This window comes from Hesperophylax consimilis, chromosome 25 (genome assembly GCF_061612785.1).
Source record: "Hesperophylax consimilis isolate HC1 chromosome 25, BYU_Hcon_1.0, whole genome shotgun sequence".
Classification (NCBI taxonomy): domain Eukaryota; kingdom Metazoa; phylum Arthropoda; class Insecta; order Trichoptera; family Limnephilidae; genus Hesperophylax; species Hesperophylax consimilis.
The window spans coordinates 2,185,735-2,206,336 of NC_142860.1; the positions used below are offsets into that span (position 1 = coordinate 2,185,735).

A 20,602-nucleotide genomic window follows, 5' to 3' on the forward strand; every position below is an offset into this window, starting at 1 on the left:
AGTTTATTTTATTATTATAAAAAATACAATCATTTCGTTGTTTTTAAAAAAGATTTTCCGCGCCATTAGAGAAAGTGAGATAGCAAACGAAGCAACACACAAGTATAAAAAGGACAAACTAATAGCAGTTGTCTCATACAGTATTTCGTGTCCGTCTTATAATCTAAGCGAGTAAACATATCTTGTTATCTCAGTCACATTCGAATGAAGTATTCAACGAAAATTCGTAAACGCCGCCCACAATTGTTTATTTTGTTATGGCTTTATGTTTCATACATGAACAATGTTTAAATTAAGAATTTACTGGAAACAAATGAGTATTTCGTACTTCCACATTTTATTTAGAGTTTGCGAGACAATAACGTGTCTAGATATTATATTGTAACGTCACTGGGAATTAATATATTATTATGTAGCGAGATTTATGCATTACTTCAGTTGAAAGAGGTTGCCATGACCAAGTAATACTCCCACAGTTAAATCTACTAACTACAAATAATAAGTAATTTGAAAATCTGCAGTTACTATACGTATAATGTTGCAGTTAATTATTTATAAAGTATGGTATTAAAAATTTAAACAAGTTTTCATGAAATTATAACATATATTTCTTACCACTGCTGTCACCAATCAAAACTTGAGTGAAAGGTAATTTGAGTAAAAATGTCACATTATCGAACGATAAATCATTTCTTTCACCATCATTTTTTGACTTTTATTGCACATTTCTAAAGAAGTTACTGCAAAAAAATCTGCTAATGTCATTTTGTCTGGTTATTCACGAAAATTGATGGCTTTACTTCGAGTTGAGCGATAATGATACTCAGTTTGCGTTGGTGAAATTGTATGCTTGATTCATATTTTAACATGATGGTCGCTCAGTTTGATTGGCAAAAGAAGTACGTAGAATATGTCAGTAGGACTGTAATATATAATATACTAATACTTATTAAGTTTAGGTTTAAAATTAAGACATTATTTAATATTTATGTACATATTATTTTGTTGTTGTTGATAAGTGGATAACGTGAAACAAAAATAACAATAAGTGAGGTTATGACAGCACATGCTTTAAATGGTAAAAAAAATCGAGGATCGATGTGAGGTAGATGTTAAAATAGAAATTATTAATAAGAAGAAATGGGATGAAAAATCAGTATTATAAAGCAAAGGAAATCTGTTAAATTTATTTCACGTTTGACCAAGAATCAAGTTTCAGTCTATAATTAGTTAAATGGAGATCAATAATGGTGTATTTTAATTTTTAAAAATTGCTTCATAGGATAAACAATACTTTAGCAATTTTGTGACTTTATGTAATGTTATATGTAAATTACATGAGAAATTTCAACTCGGCAATAGTAAGGTTAGGTTAGGATTTGAACTCACGAAACGTTTTAATAAGAAAGTAAATCTTAAGCTGAGAATACACGGACTGCTACAAGCAGTTGAAATCGGCAACTTCAAGCAGTGTCTTTATAGTGATCTGCACTTCTCACAGAAAAACATTTTTGAAATTTTGCGAACTGCCGTCTACATCTGCCATGTATTTTGCAGTCACTGCTAGAAACTGTCAATATTGACTGCTTTAAGCAGTCCGTGCATTCACGACCTAATACCAACTGTTTACGTACGTAACAATCTTGGAAGAACATAATCGTAAGAATTATTTATTTTATTTGAAATGAAAACATGTAAATTGAAGGTTCTGCGTTGAACTAAAAATGATATGATGTGAAAATTTATCTAATTTAAGTCATACTTTGATTAATGTCTTCTAATGAGATCTGTCTTATAGCTCAGTGCCCACCTAACCTGATCAAATGCTTTTACTAAAGACAAACACCCCCTGGTTAGGGGCCGTTCAAGTATTATGTAAGCACTATAGGGGGGTCTTTGCTTTGCTTATGTTTGATGACATGGGGGGGTCGAGATAGTGATTACGTCAGCACTGCTCAGCAGTAGTTATTTTTTTTTACACATTTTCAACCCACACATTGTCCATGTTTGAAAACCGAATACATATTCGGGGATTCCCACAAATAATTGGGAGGGGGGGGTAAGAGCTTTGCTTTCTTTTGGTGACAAGGGGGAAGAGGGGGTAAATAATTGTAATAAATCTGATTACGTAATACTTGAACGGCCCCTTATGAGTAACCTAACAATATTTTTTTAAATTCCCACTCCCATCGAAACCTGCGCAAAATAGGTTGCATGTATTACATACAGAAAAATAATCTTTTGCTCTATCCTTATTGACAAAGACAATGCAAAAATCCCATAAATTCACATCATAGTACGAGCGGGAAATTGATAAGTCTAGATCACATACAGATCCCAAAAAAACTTATTTTTCACTCTGAGCATTTCGATGTTTTATTTAAAAACTTTTAATATTTCTTTCAGCAACGGGTTAAAAAACCCTAAAATATTCCAACTCCAGACTCGATTTAGGTAAAAATTAACTACCATTTAACTTATACCTGTTAGGCTCCGTTAAGTTGATAACGGTAGTATCTTATATCACGGCAGAATTATTTGATTAGGTGAGCATTGAGTAGTATTTTGTTAGATCCGTAGTGAGTTTTAAAAATGAAAAACACAATAATAATAATAATTGAAAAACATTTTTGTTTAAAGCAATAGTACGACACATACATAGAATAATTTGCTTAAATTTCAAATGCAGAAATTCGTTTCACCATCATTATGAGAATTTTCATTTCGAACAACGGAATGCAGATATACAATGACAAGCCGTTTAAGAGAGACAGAGCGCTTGTGCTAAGGGGGGAAAGAACCAAAATGTACTAAGTCGTGGCTACTGTGGGTTTCTTTCAAAACGACATGGAAGGCACTTCTAGCTTGTTTTATCTGTACAGTGCATACATAGAATAAAAAAGAACACAAGAAACGCGATGTGGGCTCGTTTCAAGAACCAAAAGTCAGACCGATTGGACGTAAATTTCAAATACAGAAGTGTGTTTTATCATCATTTTCAGATCAGACAGAGACAGAGCGGATGTTAAATGGGCTAGAATCAAAAGGAACTAAGTCAGTAACAACTCCGGTTTCCATTCATATCTACATGGAAGGCATTTCTAGTGTACATCTACTCAGTGGATACACAATATTCAGAAAAGACAGATTATTGAAAAAAACATCTTAAAAGGTTAATAATAATAACAGATTTATTGTATTCTGTTAGTCAAATTTGCATAGATAAATTCTTGCGACTTAAAGTAATTAAGGCTTAATTAGGAATAAGAGAGAATAATTGAACTATATTGAAGTTAATTGTAAATTATATTAAAGTTAATTATAAATTATATTTAAGTGAAGATAATGGCTTCTGAGAACTACAATGATGATAATATTATTTGCATGGCAAATGGCACGTGTGGAATTATAGTGAATTTAGTAAATAATTAATACCTAATAAAGATGATTTTACAAATACTGAATCACATTGATTTTACCAAATACTTAGTTTTTCTTTTAGGTTTAGAAAAAATCAGAGTAAAGATTCGTAGAACTATATTAGGATAATAATATATCGGAGGAAGCATAATTTAGTTTATAACTTGTACCGAGAAACAAGGAGGTAAAGCTTTTGTTCATAATTGCACAAACTCTTTTTTATTAATTTATTACAATAATGGATTAAAATTAGGACCAAATAAGCAGACAAAAATTACAATTTTTAATGGATTTCAAGAAAGGAAATGCGCAAATTAAAATAATTTTTTATGGAAATGGAAAAAGCGCAATGCTTACATGAAGCTTATTTGTGTGGTGTTGCATTTTGGTCGTTTTGTCATGTTATACTAACATCATGTAGGATTATATTGGACAATTAGCAAGGCTAAAAGATAATCGCTGTAGATTTCTGCTTGAAAATGATAAGGACTGCTGGATTAGGATGGGTGGCGACATTGGAGCCTATGTTCAAAGCTGGATATCAAACAAATCAAGAAGAATAATTATTTTCAAACACGGCTAAGCACATATCGTCGTGGCAAAAAAAGCAATAAAATTGCCAGAAAAGATGCAAAATTTCATATTGCTTAATTTGTTTCACTGTTAAAAATAAACATATTCTTCTTTCGGTGCGCTCTCCAAATGGAGGTTGACCATCCTCAGAGCAATCTTTATCCTGCTGTTTGCAACCTGGAATAACTCAACGGAAGCAGAAAGGAAATTCAATTCTACATGATGCATTTGACCGTGAAACTATAAAATTTTTCAGCGGGCACATGTTGCGTATTTTACATAATATTTTTGTATAAAATAACACACAGATCGGTGACTATAACCTACCTTAATAATATAAAGCCACTCTCCCCAATATAATGGAGCGATTTACGGACGACACTCATTTTTAAAATGCATAAAATATATTAAATCTTACCTAAATCTACAACCTGAATATAAAAAGATCACCAGTGTTTGTAAGTTCATAATTCCTTTCTCATGCTTAAGTGTAAGCTTATATTCCATTTCACGTGCTTAAGTGTAAGTTCAAATTGTTGCTCATTCTTTCCAATAGTCAAAATACAAAAGTGTATACAATAGAATCTCATTAATACGGCATCTCTAGTAATCCGGAAAGTTGAAATCGGAGTTTTTAAGCAAGATTTGAGTATGAAAAAACAACGATAAGAAACTAATTTGGTAAACAATAGAAAAACTTTTGTTTGTTTTGCAACTGTGTACATTTCCATAAAACGAAACACTTTTTTTTATTTACTGTGCATGCATTTTTCATTTTCTAATGTGGGAAACAGATAAGGCTAATGTAGGGTAAGAGTAGGCAGATGCTTTTTATTAAAGAATATAATATGTATTATATGTTTAATGCCAGAAGTATCCATGTCAGTTTTTGATAATTTGAAAGAAATCGATAAAAAATCTTCACACCAAAGCGATTCATAAATTTGAAATACCCACTTTTAGAATTAAGTCACAGGTATTATATTATATTATGTAATTTCTTTTATAAAAGCACAAATAATAACACTCAGATAATTTCATGTCTTATAACATTCCAATAATCTGATTTTATGCAGTGAAATAAATGAGATTCTATAGTATTTATAAAAGAGTCTCAATATACTTGAGCTAAAATAATACTCCCAACACTGAGATATCCTTTGAATAACCTAACCTATTAATCGACTATATAATACGACAGTTTCACTCCGTTTTTCCAGGACATAAGTCTGATTTTACAACCGCAAATTATAAACTTCATCCCGCATAACCTACATAGAACAAAATAATTTTATAGCCGAAAGTATTTCGCCACTTTCAAAATGAACGTAACCTTTTCTTACTCGTTAAGACACTGAGTCATGTTTCCGTTTCAATTGCCAACCATTAAATGTTATTTCCGTTTTATTTTGCCAGCTATTAGATGTTGTTTCCGTTTCTTTCGCCAGCTATTAGATGTTATTTCCGTTCCTTTCGCCAGCTGTTAAATGTTATTTCCGTTTCTTTCGCCAGGCGTTGAGTGTTGTTTCCGAGTATATTCACTGCATTTCAGGATTCAGTGCAGGAGAAACGTGAAATTGGAAGAAGTGGAATAGTTCAGAAGGGTAGAATATTCCCCCGGCGCCTCACGGATAGCTTCATGTATATATTTGCAACACAATGAGGATTGTGAAGATGGAGCAGATGAATCCAAGCAGCACGGGAAGGATTACCACAAATCTCAAGGACCTGAAAACAATTACAATATATAAATAAATATATTCCCGTTATTTTCCTCAGAGCCTCCGGTGAAGAGTTACGTTAAAATGATCAATGACAAATTAACATGATGGATGCTTACCTCCGTAAAGGCTGTTGTCAGGGGCTTTCATCATGATCCACCTCGATGGCCCGGACCACTATGGGAGGGCTGCTGGGGAATAGGCTACTCGACACGTCCGGTGTGGATTCTGTGCCCTCTGACTTGGTCTTACCTGTAAACATAATGAAAAAAAATATGCAATGAAATTACCATATTTTTTTAATTTTCTGTGCAGAATCATCATAATTTTTTTAAATATTTTTTATGGTTATTTTTAATGATAAACTATGTTTAAAAAACAAGGCTTTTTATGCATAGCATGTATAATATATATCAACGCCATCTGGTAGGAGATTTAGCTTTATCAATGCCTTTCCTACAAAAATAGGGTGAGTTGTTTTCTAGTGAAAAATCTAGTAAGCAGTAATTGTTGGATGAAAAATACCAGTACAAATGAATAAGCAATGTATTTTTTCTAGCAAGAATGGTAGCGACCCCTTAAATTTATTTAAATGAAAATACAAAAAAATTGGGTCTATTTTTTTTTACTATTGAATTTTTTTTACATATACCAGGGAGCCCTGATAAATAATATTAACTTTTTTCTTTTGAAGCACCCTAATGGACATATTAAAATAGGTTTAGCTTACAGCACCAGGCAGCAAAACAGAGGCAGCTTGAAGTGCCCGGAGAGTTCTGTCTTCTCTTGAGATTGGGCTCGGCCAGTCGGTTGCGTTCATTACAGCACCTCTGGTAGTAGTCATAGTCCTTCAGGTACCTGAAATAAGAGGGTTCAATTCATTGTTAACACGTCCACTCTAGTTCTGTCTTCTCTTGAGATTGGGCTCGGCCAGTCGGTTGCGTTCATTACAGCACCTCTGGTAGTAGTCATAGTCCTTCAGGTACCTGAAATAAGAGGGTTCAATTCATTGTTAACACGTCCACTCTAGTTCTGTCTTCTCTTGAGATTGGGCTCGGCCAGTCGGTTGCGTTCATTACAGCACCTCTGGTAGTAGTCATAGTCCTTCAGGTACCTGAAATAAGAGGGTTCAATTCATTGTTAACACGTCCACTCTAGTTCTGTCTTCTCTTGAGATTGGGCTCGGCCAGTCGGTTGCGTTCATTACAGCACCTCTGGTAGTAGTCATAGTCCTTCAGGTACCTGAAATAAGAGGGTTCAATTCATTGTTAACACGTCCACTCTAGTTCTGTCTTCTCTTGAGATTGGGCTCGGACAGTCGGTTGCGTTCATTACAGCACCTCTGGTAGTAGTCATAGTCCTTCAGGTACCTGAAATAAGAGGGTTCAATTCATTGTTAACACGTCCACTCTAGTTCTGTCTTCTCTTGAGATTGGGCTCGGCCAGTCGGTTGCGTTCATTACAGCACCTCTGGTAGTAGTCATAGTCCTTCAGGTACCTGAAATAAGAGGGTTCAATTCATTGTTAACACGTCCACTCTAGTTCTGTCTTCTCTTGAGATTGGGCTCGGCCAGTCGGTTGCGTTCATTACAGCACCTCTGGTAGTAGTCATAGTCCTTCAGGTACCTGAAATAAGAGGGTTCAATTCATTGTTAACACGTCCACTCTAGTTCTGTCTTCTCTTGAGATTGGGCTCGGCCAGTCGGTTGCGTTCATTACAGCACCTCTGGTAGTAGTCATAGTCCTTCAGGTACCTGAAATAAGAGGGTTCAATTCATTGTTAACACATCCACTCTAGTCGTGGGTCTGTTTTTACAATATTATTTTATTTTTACTATATTGACCGTCCCGAAGAACAATGTCGATGTGCAAATTTGTAGTTTTGAGATAAAGAAATATAGTGTCGTTTGATATATTAAATACTCACCAAACGGGAGGCCATCTATTCTCACTGAGATACTCCTGGTTGTCAGGGTGCAGCAGTTTGACGGAGCGCGGGGACATGCGGCAGAGGCGGTTGTAGTTCACGCACAGGTGGTTCATGCACCATTCCGCCAGGTAGTGAGCGTTGTGGAGCTGAAAATACAATTCAATCAATGTGTAATCATGCAGTTAAGGATGAAACCGAGCAAGTAATACAGTTACAGGTGACAGTCCGTTTGATAGATTCCCCTATCTGCAGTCTTTGAAGCGCGGACATCAGGGTATCCAGCACGGTCGTTCGATAAAGGTTTTATTGATAATGTCGGCAACTTTTCATCATTCCCGAGCGTGACTGCAGATAGCCAACGAACAAACAGCTCAGCATGACTCATTTTTTTCTTAATTTTTTCAACTGTTGTTTGTATGTTAGCCCTATGCAGTCGTTCTCATGAAAGACAAGTTATTGACATTATGGATAAATCCTTTATCGATTGACCGTGCTAGATATAAGGAGTATAAAATAAAGTCACTATCTGCATCTGTCTGTTTGTATGCTCAGTTCTTCTAAACTATGCAATGGATTTTGATAGGGTCTTCACTATCATTTAGAGAATTTCTTCCGGAAGGTTTACACATATAAGATGTGCATATTATATTTATAGAAAGTAGAGAAAAGCGATGCTTATCTTAGTTTTCACAACCTCAAAACTTTACTATAAATCATTCACAATCATAAAGGATATCACATAGTAAGGGATAGTCGGTGAAATCTAGGTGGATTCATTGGCTTTAAACCGCAGTAAGCAGGTCATATGTTTATGTATTAATATTTTGACGAATGATATTAATTAAATAGAATGGCCGAAATCGAAAACTGAAAACCCATCACTAAAGACGATCTTCTATACCGCATTCCCAAACACGACCTAGGTTTTTAAGGAAATTATTTTTCTCAGAGCCTTCAGTGGAAATAAAATATTTAAAAAAAACCTTTTCCAATAAATTTAAATCTTTGAAATTTTTTGTGTTTACAAAATTTTTTATTTTTTTTTATTACATGGCTCTTTTTCCTCTTTGTCAGAACTCGCCAAACAATTTTCATACCTTCACTGGTTCCAGAAGCCGTATACAGCTATGAATAGTCTGATTGGTGTCCCCGTTAGCGGCGAGGTGCTGGATGGCCCTAGCCTCCACCAGAGTGATGAGTCGGGGCAGACACAGCCTGTTCCCAAGCTCCAGCACGGGGGCACATCCCGAGGATCTCATGGGAGGCACCCAGTCCGTGTACAGGTAGCAGAGCAGCTTGTGGAAGGTGTACCACCGCACGCCTGGGAAAGATATCTGGAAGAAATTCGTAATTAAACATACTAATTTCGGTTGTCGGTGCATGGGTGATGTAATGATATTCCTGCATAGTGCGTAAAATTCGAGCAAGTTCAATGAACTTTTAATTTTCAAACTAATAAGAGGTATATAAATCATATCAGACATGCAATAAAATAAGTACCACAATAATTTTATGTTTGTTTGTTCAAAATCTCAAATCTTCGAAAGTTCTTCCCCGATTGCTTTGAAATTTTGACACAACGTTACATTCGAATACGCATGTGCTTTTATATACCTATATTATATAGATGTCACCTGAGACAGGTAAAAACATGCTTTTTTTTTTAAATCAGGGCTATCTGTTGGATGTAAAAGTAAAAGGTGCTATTGTTTCTCTATCTGAACAGACAGACAGACTGTCGCTAGTTAATTGATTTTATTTGAAATGTGTGTTATTTTTAATTTTTAATATTTGAAAAATGCTTGTCTTACATTACCGAGCCATTTTGTGTGGTTTCACTGAACTACGTCTACTGGACATCAGTGAGCCTTTCATATAGCTATTTCATTTGTACACAGAAGCGCCCACACTCTGACCCCTCCACCATAAGAAACAAGAAGAAGACTTGTACACACATATTCTTTGAATGACTACCCTTTTCACAAGCATGTGCTTGTACAAAGCTACATTCATAGTGCTACATTTTTTTCACAACTTATATGAAAATAATGTGTTTTGTATTGTTCATTAGATAAGCAAAAAATATTGCCTGTGCAATGATGAGGGACTTAGCTGGCAGAGGAATTGAATCCACAACGCCTGTCTGTAAACCCAACGTCAAGTCAGCACAAGCTAAAACCATTGATTAGGTTATGTGAGGTGATATTAAGCAAGGGAATGCTCACAATCTTGGCAGTGCTCTCTCTGAAGTGTCCACGGAACATGGCCCCCATGGGATCGCAGCGGGCGGCGAGGATGGCCTTGTGAGCTGACTGTTTCCCGTCCTCCAGCTCAAACACAACGTCCGAGAATAGGCCACGGTCGATGCAAAGCTCTTGGAGTTTGGCCCGCATTGTCTGAAAAGAAAAATACATCAACTATTGGTTTGTGTTCGTGGTTTTCCTTGTATCTACTATCTATGGATTCGCTTCTCAGTTATTAAAGGTTTAATGCCCCGAGAAAGCCGTATGGCTCATCTGTAATAGTGCAATCATTCAATTGTATTTTCAGAGATAGGTACTCAGTATCGCCCTGGTGAAAGAGAACCATTCAGAATCAAAATATTGTTTTTTTTTATTTTTTTTTTTTTACAAGATAATTCATTACAAAATGATAACAAAGTAATAATGTTAAAATAGAAAATAAAACATTTTTTAACTTATTTCCACTTGTTTATTTTACCAGTACCGGTTTCGTCCTATTATGGACATCTTCAGGCTGGCAATTGAAATTCTTTTGTTACAGAATTTATACAAAATTAGGTACACAATGTCAAGGTAGGTACATATGTTTGGGTTATTAAATTACAATGGTTCTTTAAGGTTAATATGTCATAAATAAGAAATAATAATATAACAATGGTCACTATAGCAGAATAATCGATAATTTAGTAAATAAAATAATGAATTTTCCTGCATACCACGCAGGACAATCCGGAAGAGAAGAATCAAACTGTACAAAAGAACACCTCCTTAGTTGGGCAAATCAAAAAGTGGGGGGGGGGGTTATGATCTATTGAACATAATTTTGCATCTACCACAAAACGAAAATTATTTCCACAAAGATAGAGATGTCAAAACTCTTAACGTTTGTAACAAAGGATCAGAAGATTACATAATTAAATTACACAACTGTTATTTAAGGTAAATAAGTCATGAATAACAAAATGTTCAATAATCATCAATACATACATCGCAAATTACTTAGAATAAAATGTTATCTCAGAGCCTAAGGTAACATTATTCAAATTAATTACAATGGATATATTAATGGTGACTGAGCACCATGTTCCAACTGTTTATTCATGACATATTTACGATCAATTTTCTTCGTTAGGCGATTAATTTCTAGTAATTCTAATCTGTCTAATTTCTGTCCCTTTTCACAAACGTGAAGAACCTTGACATCTCTATCCTTGTCAAAAGTATGTTGGTTCTCTAGCAAATGCAAGGCTACGTTCGATAAATCTCCCTTTCGATTTACCCAACATGCGAAATGCTCCTTTATACGGGTCGATACTGCTCTTCCTGTCTGTCCCACGTAACATGCAGGGCAATTCGAGCAATTTACTTGGTAAATTCCAGAGTTCTCCAATTTATCTCTCTTATCTTTATTGTTTATTAATATCTTACCCAAAGAATTCACGCTACAAAAAGCTGTCTTACACTTCTTGTCACTGTCTATCAATTTCGAAACTTTATTTGATACTTTCCCAAGGTATGGTATTTTACACCATTGTTTTGTTTCAATTTCATTTTCTGACCATATGTAATTGAAATAGAATTTATCGATATTTTTACGTAAATAGAATTTATCGATATTTTTACAATCGAAAGGGTTGGCAATGGGTAGCCCAATCTCTCCAATTTTAGCAGAGATCATGATGGACCACTTAGAAGAGACCATTGAGAGGTTAGTGTCCTTTAAGAATGTTGTTTTCTATCGGAGATACGTGGATGACATTTTGATCGTATGGACTGGTACACAGAGGCAGCTGGATGTCTTCATCAAGGAGATAAATCAAATCAATAGGTCGATCTAGTGGACTGCAGTGGTGCACTGATCTAGTGGACTGCAGTGGTGCACTGATCTAGTGGATCTGCCCCCCAGGCCCCCACACTTCATATTTTGTGACCGCAAGCTAGCTACAAAAGTTTTGTAGGAAATAACTTCACGAAAATACATCACGAATCTTGATAAAAACAAAAAAGTAATACAAAATTTGTATTATTTAATTGTTCACGTTAGCATTTGCACAGATGTAGTTACAGTAAATAGAGCTATGACTGGTAAATTAAAGAATTATTTAATGATATTATTAGATTGAGAACTCACAGTAGCGTAAAGTTGTTTGGCTTCATCACTCAGAGTTTGCTGACTGCTCTGAATTCCTGTCAGTAGTTTGCTGAGGTGATTCAGCTCTAAGAATTCAGCGGCTTGGCGGATTTCCTAAAATTCATGAAAAAATTAATAGAATTTGAAAATACATAAATATTGCGTATTATAAAATGGTCTAATGATCTGTGAGCTTTATGCATAAATGTAATAATGCGCGCAATTGTTTGAAAACTTCAACCATGCACGAAATTTGCTATTTAGACAATGGTGTCTAAATAACAAAGCAGAGTGGAAGATACTCTCAGTGTTGCCCTGGCGAAAGAATACCGTTGAGAAATGAAACGTTGCTTTAAAATGGCTTTAGCCATGTTTGGTGACCAGATCTGAATAGCAAGGTATTTCGCCACCTTCCTCTTCCCCATCTCCTTTCTCTCCAACTATTTTAGGCCTCAGAACATGCCTCTAATTTCTGATGCCATATTTCTATTAGCTTCTGACTGTTGGGAGCAGTTGGGAGTATTCACATAAAAAAAAGTGTGTTAAAGTAGCAAAATATCTTCAATGATTCATAAGATCTTCAATGTAACTTTCAAATACACCCTTAGTAATGAATCCAGTGTTTTTTTTTCGCTTTGGTTCAAGAGGTAAATGAACTGGTTATATTGGCTGCTACACTGGCTGCAAGCATTGGCTCCACCAAATTTTGGCTGCTTAGTGCGTGCCCAGCGTAAATCATTAAGTAATTTGATTGAAAATTACTGTACCTGCATCTCGACCAGTTCATTATCCAAATTGCCTGTGTAGATGAACCTCAAACATTGCTGCAGGGCGTGGGGAGTGATCACCTTGCTTAGAGTCACTATGGTCTGTGTAGGAGCTTGGCCAGTTACTGTGGGCTCATTCTGTACGGAAATATATACACATAATATCATACAAAATATTGCATTAAAGTACGCAGAAAAAATAAAATTATTAATACTTCTATAATTGAAGACAATATTAACTACTCTAAAACGAAAAATATGAAACAGAAAAGAAAGAAAAAGATTCTGTTGCATCTGGGAATCGAACTCAGGGCCCCTGCCTTTCTGGGGCATTGTTCTAATCACTGAGCTAATTTGACCTTGCGTCGTTTTTAACTGTATTATATTTCAACTAAAAACCACCAACATTTTCTTAACTCTTTGCACGCGGCCGTATCAACTGTTGTTACGGCAAAAAGTCTATACTCACACGCGGCTGTATCAACAGTTGATACGGAAACTTTGACGGCCGATATTTCAGCGCTCTTTCGTCATAAATGTATTTCTTGCTCACTTGGACATTCGTAGAACTATCACGATGCTGACATCTACAAGAATTTCTCAAAAAAAAAAATTTTACATACCTGCGACAAAGGTCATAAATTAGATAGGCTAGAGTCATTAGAGATAACCCGCCTAACTAAAAAAGTAAACTCCAACAATGTTATGAACACAAAATTAGAATCAGTTGCTAAATCTCCGTTGCTATACCCATTATAATCAGTGTGTCACCTATCCTAAATATGTATTTGAATTATATAAAATCCATTAAAATATGTTTCCTAACCACACAATAGATTACCGATAACTTTATGTTGGGTAAATCCTTAAATTGATAGTCCTAATAGGCATAATTATCATAGTTCTACCGATAAATTCATTTGATTTTAATAACAATACTTATTTGGGAAATATCATATTTCACGAAAAACCCCTCATAATTCAAATCAACCTACTATGTCAACCCCTCCCCTCAATGTAATTTGCCTATGTATATAAACCCTAGTTTAAGACAAAAATTGTACCAGTCTGAAGATGGCCCTAACAGGCTGAAACCGGTCACGGTCAAATAAAAATAAGTGGAAAAAAGTTTAAAATTGTGTTCTTTATATACCTATATAAATAAAATTGTATTTCATAAAAAAAGATCGATAATCAAGTGCGCCTCTTCGCGCCTTTTAGTCCTTTAGTTTACATTTTTGTCAACGGATGGCGTTAGTACTAGTATGTCATTCATAACTTTTCATAACTAAAAATGATAAGTGATCATGGTGTCCCACTTGTGTCTATCACCTAAGTACACACACGCCGAGTGAATGGCGGGACCACATTCAATAGATACGGTACGTCTTTGTATGAAATTTTATGTTTTTGTTTTTATAAACATCTAAGAGTGTTGACACACGAGGATTTGTTTACATATTGTGGAGAATAATCTGTTCTATCTATATAGTCCAATAAATCAATAATTCATCAGAATGCTATAATTTGACATTTAATTGCGTGCATAGGTATTTGAAAATATGTACCGCGTACGGGTATAGATAAAACGGAGCAAATTAACGCATTCAAAAGGTTAATGAACATTTTTTATTCATAATGTGGTTAATTTTGTCATCAATGATTAAATATTACAATTTGAGGTTTTATTCAATAAGTTATTTCATCATAAAAAATTAATATTATTACTTCTGGTGCAAACTCAGTTTGCAGTTTTTCGAGGTACTGAATTATACAGGTATCGGATAATTTCATTTAGAAAAAAGGAAAACCGCTGGACGATGCATTAGTTGTAGCGGTAGTGCCACGAATAATACATTAAAAGCACTTCCACAGGATTCCGGATATTGCCTCTGATAGGACCTGAATGCGTCGATAATAGCAGAACAAAGTTAAAAGAAAAGTCCGATTTATCGATGTATGTAAGTACATATCTATTTTGAATAAAAAGAAGGAAAACATATTCAACCTTAAATTTGAAGTAAGTACTCATAAAAGGACCAGACCCTAGACGAACCAAGAAACTACTCGATATGGACAGAAACTCGCTGAGGGAACTGGAAGGACTACTAACGGGACACTGCCATCTCAGGAGACACATGCAGATATTGGGAGTGGAAAACACCAACAGGTGCAGGAAATGTGAAGAGGATGAAGAGACTCCAATTCATCTATGGTGCCAACGTCCTGCCCTGGTGGGAACTAGGCTCAGATACCTGGGGAAACACACAGTAGAACCAGAAGACATATCCACATACCCAATGACAACCCTGGTGAACTTCATTAAAGGGACTGGGTTGCTGTTAAAGGATTGAGGTAAAATGGGCTTATGGCCTAAGTGTTCACGGGAATTACGTGTAAATCGTCTCCGCTTTAAAAAAAAATGATAATAATAAATTTGAAGTACGCTTCAATTCATGGGGCTGTTACTCCAGAGTAAACAGGTACTATTAGAATAAATTTATTGATGAAGCTGATCAAATACAGTGCAAATATACAAATTTTCCAAGGGACTGGAAAAAAACTTCTTATTTACACGTGAGATAAATTGGTCAATTTTTCAAATTCAGTTTTCAAGGCACTGAAAAAAACCAACTTCCCGAGCATGAAAATATCTTAAGTGAGTTCACTGAAAACATCTTAGTTTTGTTTGTTTACCTTAACAACTTTGATGGAGATAAAGGCCGGGTGGTTCAATTCCTTATAGTATTCTGGACATTTTCTGGTAACTTCGGTGCACGGCAATATTTGGCAAGAGCGGCGTTTCATTTGATCCCATACTCTATAAAAATAAACACAATGTTGTGAAAAAAAATCTCAGAAAAGTGCACAGTAGTATGGTTTGATATTTAAAGCCTAAACTATAATTCATTATGAAACAATTCTATATCTACTCAATGTGTTAAAAGATAGGAAAATTACGAAGGTATTATCCAAAATCATTTTGAAAAGTTAAGATAGGTTTTATAAATTATTACATTTGGACCTGTGGATAGTATGAAGTATCACCTTACCTAATATGTATAAGCATTTGAAAATGATTCCAGATAATGCATAATTACCAGTTTTCAAAATGCTTACGAAGAATACAAGTACAATTATTGAAAATTTGTCTCGAAAAGCAGGTACCTTATTTGGTGAAATAATAAAAAAATATTATTTGATAATGAATGATAAGTTTTTGAATGAAATTGTTATTATTGCATACTTATTAGCCTTGACCTGGTCTTGTCTGATGAGATACTCTGTGTCCTCGTTGAATTCCCCCGCAGTGGCTTCACCCATTGAACTCACCTGGAAAAGAAAGAATACAAAGATCTATTCTTAAAACCGTTAATTTGAAAGATGCAATAGAGTAGGCTAGCAGTCTACTATGGAGTGCTGATACCAAAGATATTAGAAGAACGAGATGTGCTATGAGCAGTTCATACTGAGTGGAATTGTTTTGCCCAGTGTCGCCGGTTTTGTTCACCAATACTACTGCACACCTTCGCTTACGCTAAGGTATCCGCACTAATACATAGAACAAATTTCTGTGCGTACACGTCCCGATAGTATTCAAAGTACCCTAATTAGGTAGTACTCCGCCTACGGTACAGCGGCCAACATAGCATATCTCGTTCTTCTAATATCTTTGGCTGATACTAACCCTGATGTATGGCAGTGAGGCATAAAACTAGCAGATGAAGGATGAAAGAAGAAATGAGATCCCTGTGGCGCACGTCTGGTAAACACATGTTGGACCGTGTTTCAAATGTGGAGATTTGGAAAAAACTAAAGGCTCAAGGGAAAAAAATGAAAGCTCAGGGAAAAGAGATCAAAGGAACAAGATTAAGAAAGAACCGTTTACATGGTTTGGATAAACGTGGAGCGGATAGAGGAGGAGTATAGGATAAATAAATGACGGGAAAGTGAATGGCATCAAGAATTAGAATAACATAAGAGTTAGTATGCGACGATGCGATGGTTAGTTAGTTTTTTGCTGGTTACCATGCTGGACTCGCTGGAGCTCCGGGCCCCCATGTCACTGTTCTGCTGCGAGGACATCTCCATGGTCAGCAGGCGGTAGAAGGCAACACAGCCCGAGGCGACCACAAACCTGTGGCAAGGGAGAGCTACAGAACCCGCCACCAGCACCATATCCGTGTACACCTGGAAACAGAACAAAATTGTTGTCAAAAGAAAATTATATCAAAATAATATGGCAAACAGGACAAATTTGGCATATTCATTCTTCGAGAAGGTATATTTACGGCTGTAACTCTTTCAGAATGAATGCATTTTTTAATATATATCGATTTTGTGAATTTGTTCCTCCCTACTTCAGTGTAATCCTTTAAACGAATTCATCGTTACCTCTTCTCCATGCTATATCTCAAAAAGGGTTACCCTTATGAAAAAAATGCATATAACCAATCTTGTAGTAGTTATTGTTTTATTTTTTTATTTTATTCCTTTAGATTTACACACAGTACAATATGATACAAGATATAATTAAAATATTTTTAGTGATTATTGATTATTGTACCTTATCAGGTCGAAATTATTGGTTCCTAACTAGGCAAATTGTCCGTTCCAAGGAACCAAAATATGTGAAAGTAAGTGTGTGATTTGTCTATGTCTATAATATATCTCATTAATGTTTTAATTTGTGATGTTTAATTGTTACAATCTTATGATAGAATCGAACTTGAGCTGTTGTGTATGTTTCAATTGTGTATGAGCAATAATTAGAATAATGGAAGATACATATAGTGTGTGATTAGTCTATGTCTATACTATGTCTATTTATTATGTCTATTTATTATATATTATGTCTATTTATATAACTTCTATTTAGTTTTTATCGATGTACGCTACGTAGGAGGCGAGCTATACGCCAAAAACCAATTGCGGTGACCTTTGTCCTTTGATATCTTATATTGCCCTGCTGATATTTTCAGGATTTTGTGAAATAAAAAAATACTGCTTTTTAGGAATTATTCCGACCTATCGGACCTTTTTGGTCTGGACACATTAAAAAATGCAATTTCAAATCTATAGCAAAGAAACAAAGCAAGTATTTTACAATGGTATTTACCCTGATGTATGTATGACAGAGAAGCATGGAACTGGCAGAGGAAAGATGAAAGTAGACTGAATGCTGTGGAAATGAGATTCCTTGGGCGTATATGTGGTATAAATGATGATAAATATAAAAATGCACAGCTGATGTAAGTGTAATGAGTAAGATTAAGAATGGGACACTTTGATGGTTTGTGCATATAGAGAGAATGAATGAAAAAAGGAGTGTAGGGAGAATAAGATATGACGCGAAAGTGAAAAAAGTTGGGGATGCCCGAGGACGATCAAGTGAACCAAATACTTGATCGGGCTATATAAAAAGCCAGAATAACAGAAGAGTATGTATGAGACGATTATTGTGAATGAGGCAAGGAGTGTCAAGGCCGAGTTGTTTGGCAGTCTGTCCTCTCTGCCTACCCCTGCGGCGATACTGCGTGATAGTTAGTTAGTTTATCACAAGCGTAATCAAGCTAGCGATTAAAAATATTAGCGGAGTGCGGAAAGTTCGAAAATTTTAATTTTAATTTGTATAAGTACCCAAATTTCGATAGCGAATACTCAAGTTCTTTCACCTTGCTACCCAAATTTGGGTAGCTGGCCCTCTAGAGGTTATTGTATACAAATTAACACCCTTTGAGATCTGATGTTCTTTCAGATGAACATAACGTAACAAAATTTCTAAAGTAAAAAAAAAACTTACACGAAAAAATTTTACAAGCAACGATTTTTTTTTACCTCTGCTAGTTTTAATTTCTGTCTGAAGGGTTTTAAAGAAAGTTTTGTGAAAAAAGGTAAAAACCAATTTTTTAGGTTCATCTTGACTGAAAAGCAAAAAAAAATTGTCATTGTCTACTTACAGGGCTGAGATACAAGTTGGTCATATCTTCTGGGTAAGTGCTAGGAACGATCACGACTTCTGGAGGTCTGGGCTTCGGTGGTTTAAACGGAGCCTAAAATTAAAACAGTACAATTACAATTTTTTTTTCTTCACCAAATATATGTTACCAACAGTGTTAGATATAAATGTCATATTACATACTTCACAGCCAGCCACACAATTTTTTAAATCCACATCGTTTTGATGAATTAAAAATAAAATCTACAACTGACCTGACACAAGGGTCGTTGAACCCTCTTGAGATTTGTCATCCAGAATCTCTGCTGTCTCCTGGCAAGCAGGGCCGCCCTAATCGCATTCTCAAACACCTCGTTAATCCCGTAGTAGGTGAAAACCGATGTCTCGTAGTAGTACACTCCCAGCTCCTGGGCTAGGGCGCGGCCCTGTTCTGGCATCACTAGGTCACTCTGTCTTGTTGCCCTGTGAATAAAAATAAAACAAATGTGACCATTGTTCAAAATAACCAGACCTAAGCATAAATTAAACATTTAAAATATTGTATATATTTATATAATATTATATATTTGGACATGGTTTTCTGTTTTTCAAACAATGCCAACGATATGTACTTTAAAATTATAGTTTATAATGTAAGAATGAGGTTCAAAGTATGATGTTTTGAGCAAATGAGTCGAATGACACAAATTGAAAAATGTTTGGGGCAATATTTGACAGCCTTCTTGATGGATGGGTAATGCTCTTGACTAGCAATCCTTAGATCGCAGGTTCAAATCCCAGCGTGTGCAAGTAAATTTCATTTGATTAGTTTGTGTTTCTTTAAAATTTAAAAAATAATAAATAGTATGTTTGCGGTACGTTTCAGAGTGGAAGATACTCTCAGTATGGTTACTAAATCTGAATAGCCAGGTACTTCCCCAGCCTTGGGTAGTCCTTAGACATCAAAAACACTTAGAAAAAAATACCATCAGTCTCTATGATAGTCTATTTAATTTGATATATTCTCTAACTACATCATTTCACTTACATATTTGGTGACACTGGTCTCACAGACCTGTTATACTGACAATACTTGGTAGCGGGAAGGACTGTCGATCGGGGACGCGCAATCAGGAAGCTACTCAATCACAGCCCGAATCGACGGAGGGGAAAAAAATATTCGCAGTTTTCCAAGAACCTGGTCTCACAGATATATTCATCACTAGTCACGGGTTAAAAACAGTCTTTATGAGTTTATTTTTATATTATGATGGATAGAAATTATTAATATATCTGAGATTATACAAGGTTTCGTTTTCACTTATGCTACCCTTCTTGCCTTTTTATATCAATGGTATAGGTACCTGACAAAAGGACTCCTGTCCCTGAAGTAGGACAGATACGCCTCGTCTCTGTACATGTAGCGCAGGTCGTTCTTGCAGCCCACAAGCAGCACTGGCGTGTGCGGACAGAACTTGCGTATCTCCGGGAACCACATAGCGCCGCAGTTGCGCAGCGATATCGGGTTCGTGATGGAGAAGCATAGTAACACCACATCTGACCTGAAATATATAACAATGGTTTTGAATTGAGGTAATATACATAGGTACTTGAGGATTAGGACATGTGATAAACTATGTGAGTAATCAGCCCGTACAGGCGGAGACTTGAAACCGTGTACCATTTTCTTCTTCCTTTCCGGATCAAATCAAATGTTTTTGTTCTACATCTAAAATCTCGTTGGTGTGTAACAACCGTTCACAAGAGTTATCTTTTTGACAAGCTCTAACCACTTATGATGTCCGAACAGCTCGGGAAGTTTGAGACAACAGTTAACGACAACCTCAAGAAGGTTCGTGACTGCCTCAAGAAGGTTCGT

At 35.6% G+C, this 20,602-nt stretch overlaps 1 protein-coding gene across 7 annotated transcripts in view; it reads right to left on the reverse strand.

Annotated features, from left to right (window-relative positions):
• Positions 1–1,261: 1,261 nt before the first annotated feature.
• The window catches only part of RhoBTB (Rho-related BTB domain containing), an 83,997-nt gene continuing 64,656 nt past the window's right edge, over positions 1,262–20,602 (reverse strand). For 6 of the 7 annotated variants that reach the window (XM_089646856.1, XM_089646851.1, XM_089646853.1 and 3 more), the window contains 12 exons: positions 20,088–20,285; positions 18,999–19,206; positions 18,746–18,838; positions 16,815–16,976; positions 16,033–16,118; positions 15,483–15,606; positions 12,786–12,923; positions 12,019–12,132; positions 9,870–10,040; positions 8,742–8,978; positions 7,642–7,790; positions 7,101–7,468 (listed from right to left, as the gene is read on the reverse strand). In XM_089646856.1, the coding sequence (XP_089502982.1) occupies positions 7,381–7,468; positions 7,642–7,790; positions 8,742–8,978; positions 9,870–10,040; positions 12,019–12,132; positions 12,786–12,923; positions 15,483–15,606; positions 16,033–16,118; positions 16,815–16,976; positions 18,746–18,838; positions 18,999–19,206; positions 20,088–20,285 (1,768 nt within the window). In that variant the 3' untranslated portion in view covers positions 7,101–7,380. Of the gene's footprint in view, positions 5,722–5,833; positions 5,967–6,444; positions 6,573–7,100; positions 7,469–7,641; positions 7,791–8,741; positions 8,979–9,869; positions 10,041–12,018; positions 12,133–12,785; positions 12,924–15,482; positions 15,607–16,032; positions 16,119–16,814; positions 16,977–18,745; positions 18,839–18,998; positions 19,207–20,087; positions 20,286–20,602 lie in introns of those variants that run through there. The other variant, XM_089646857.1, reaches the window with a different exon arrangement.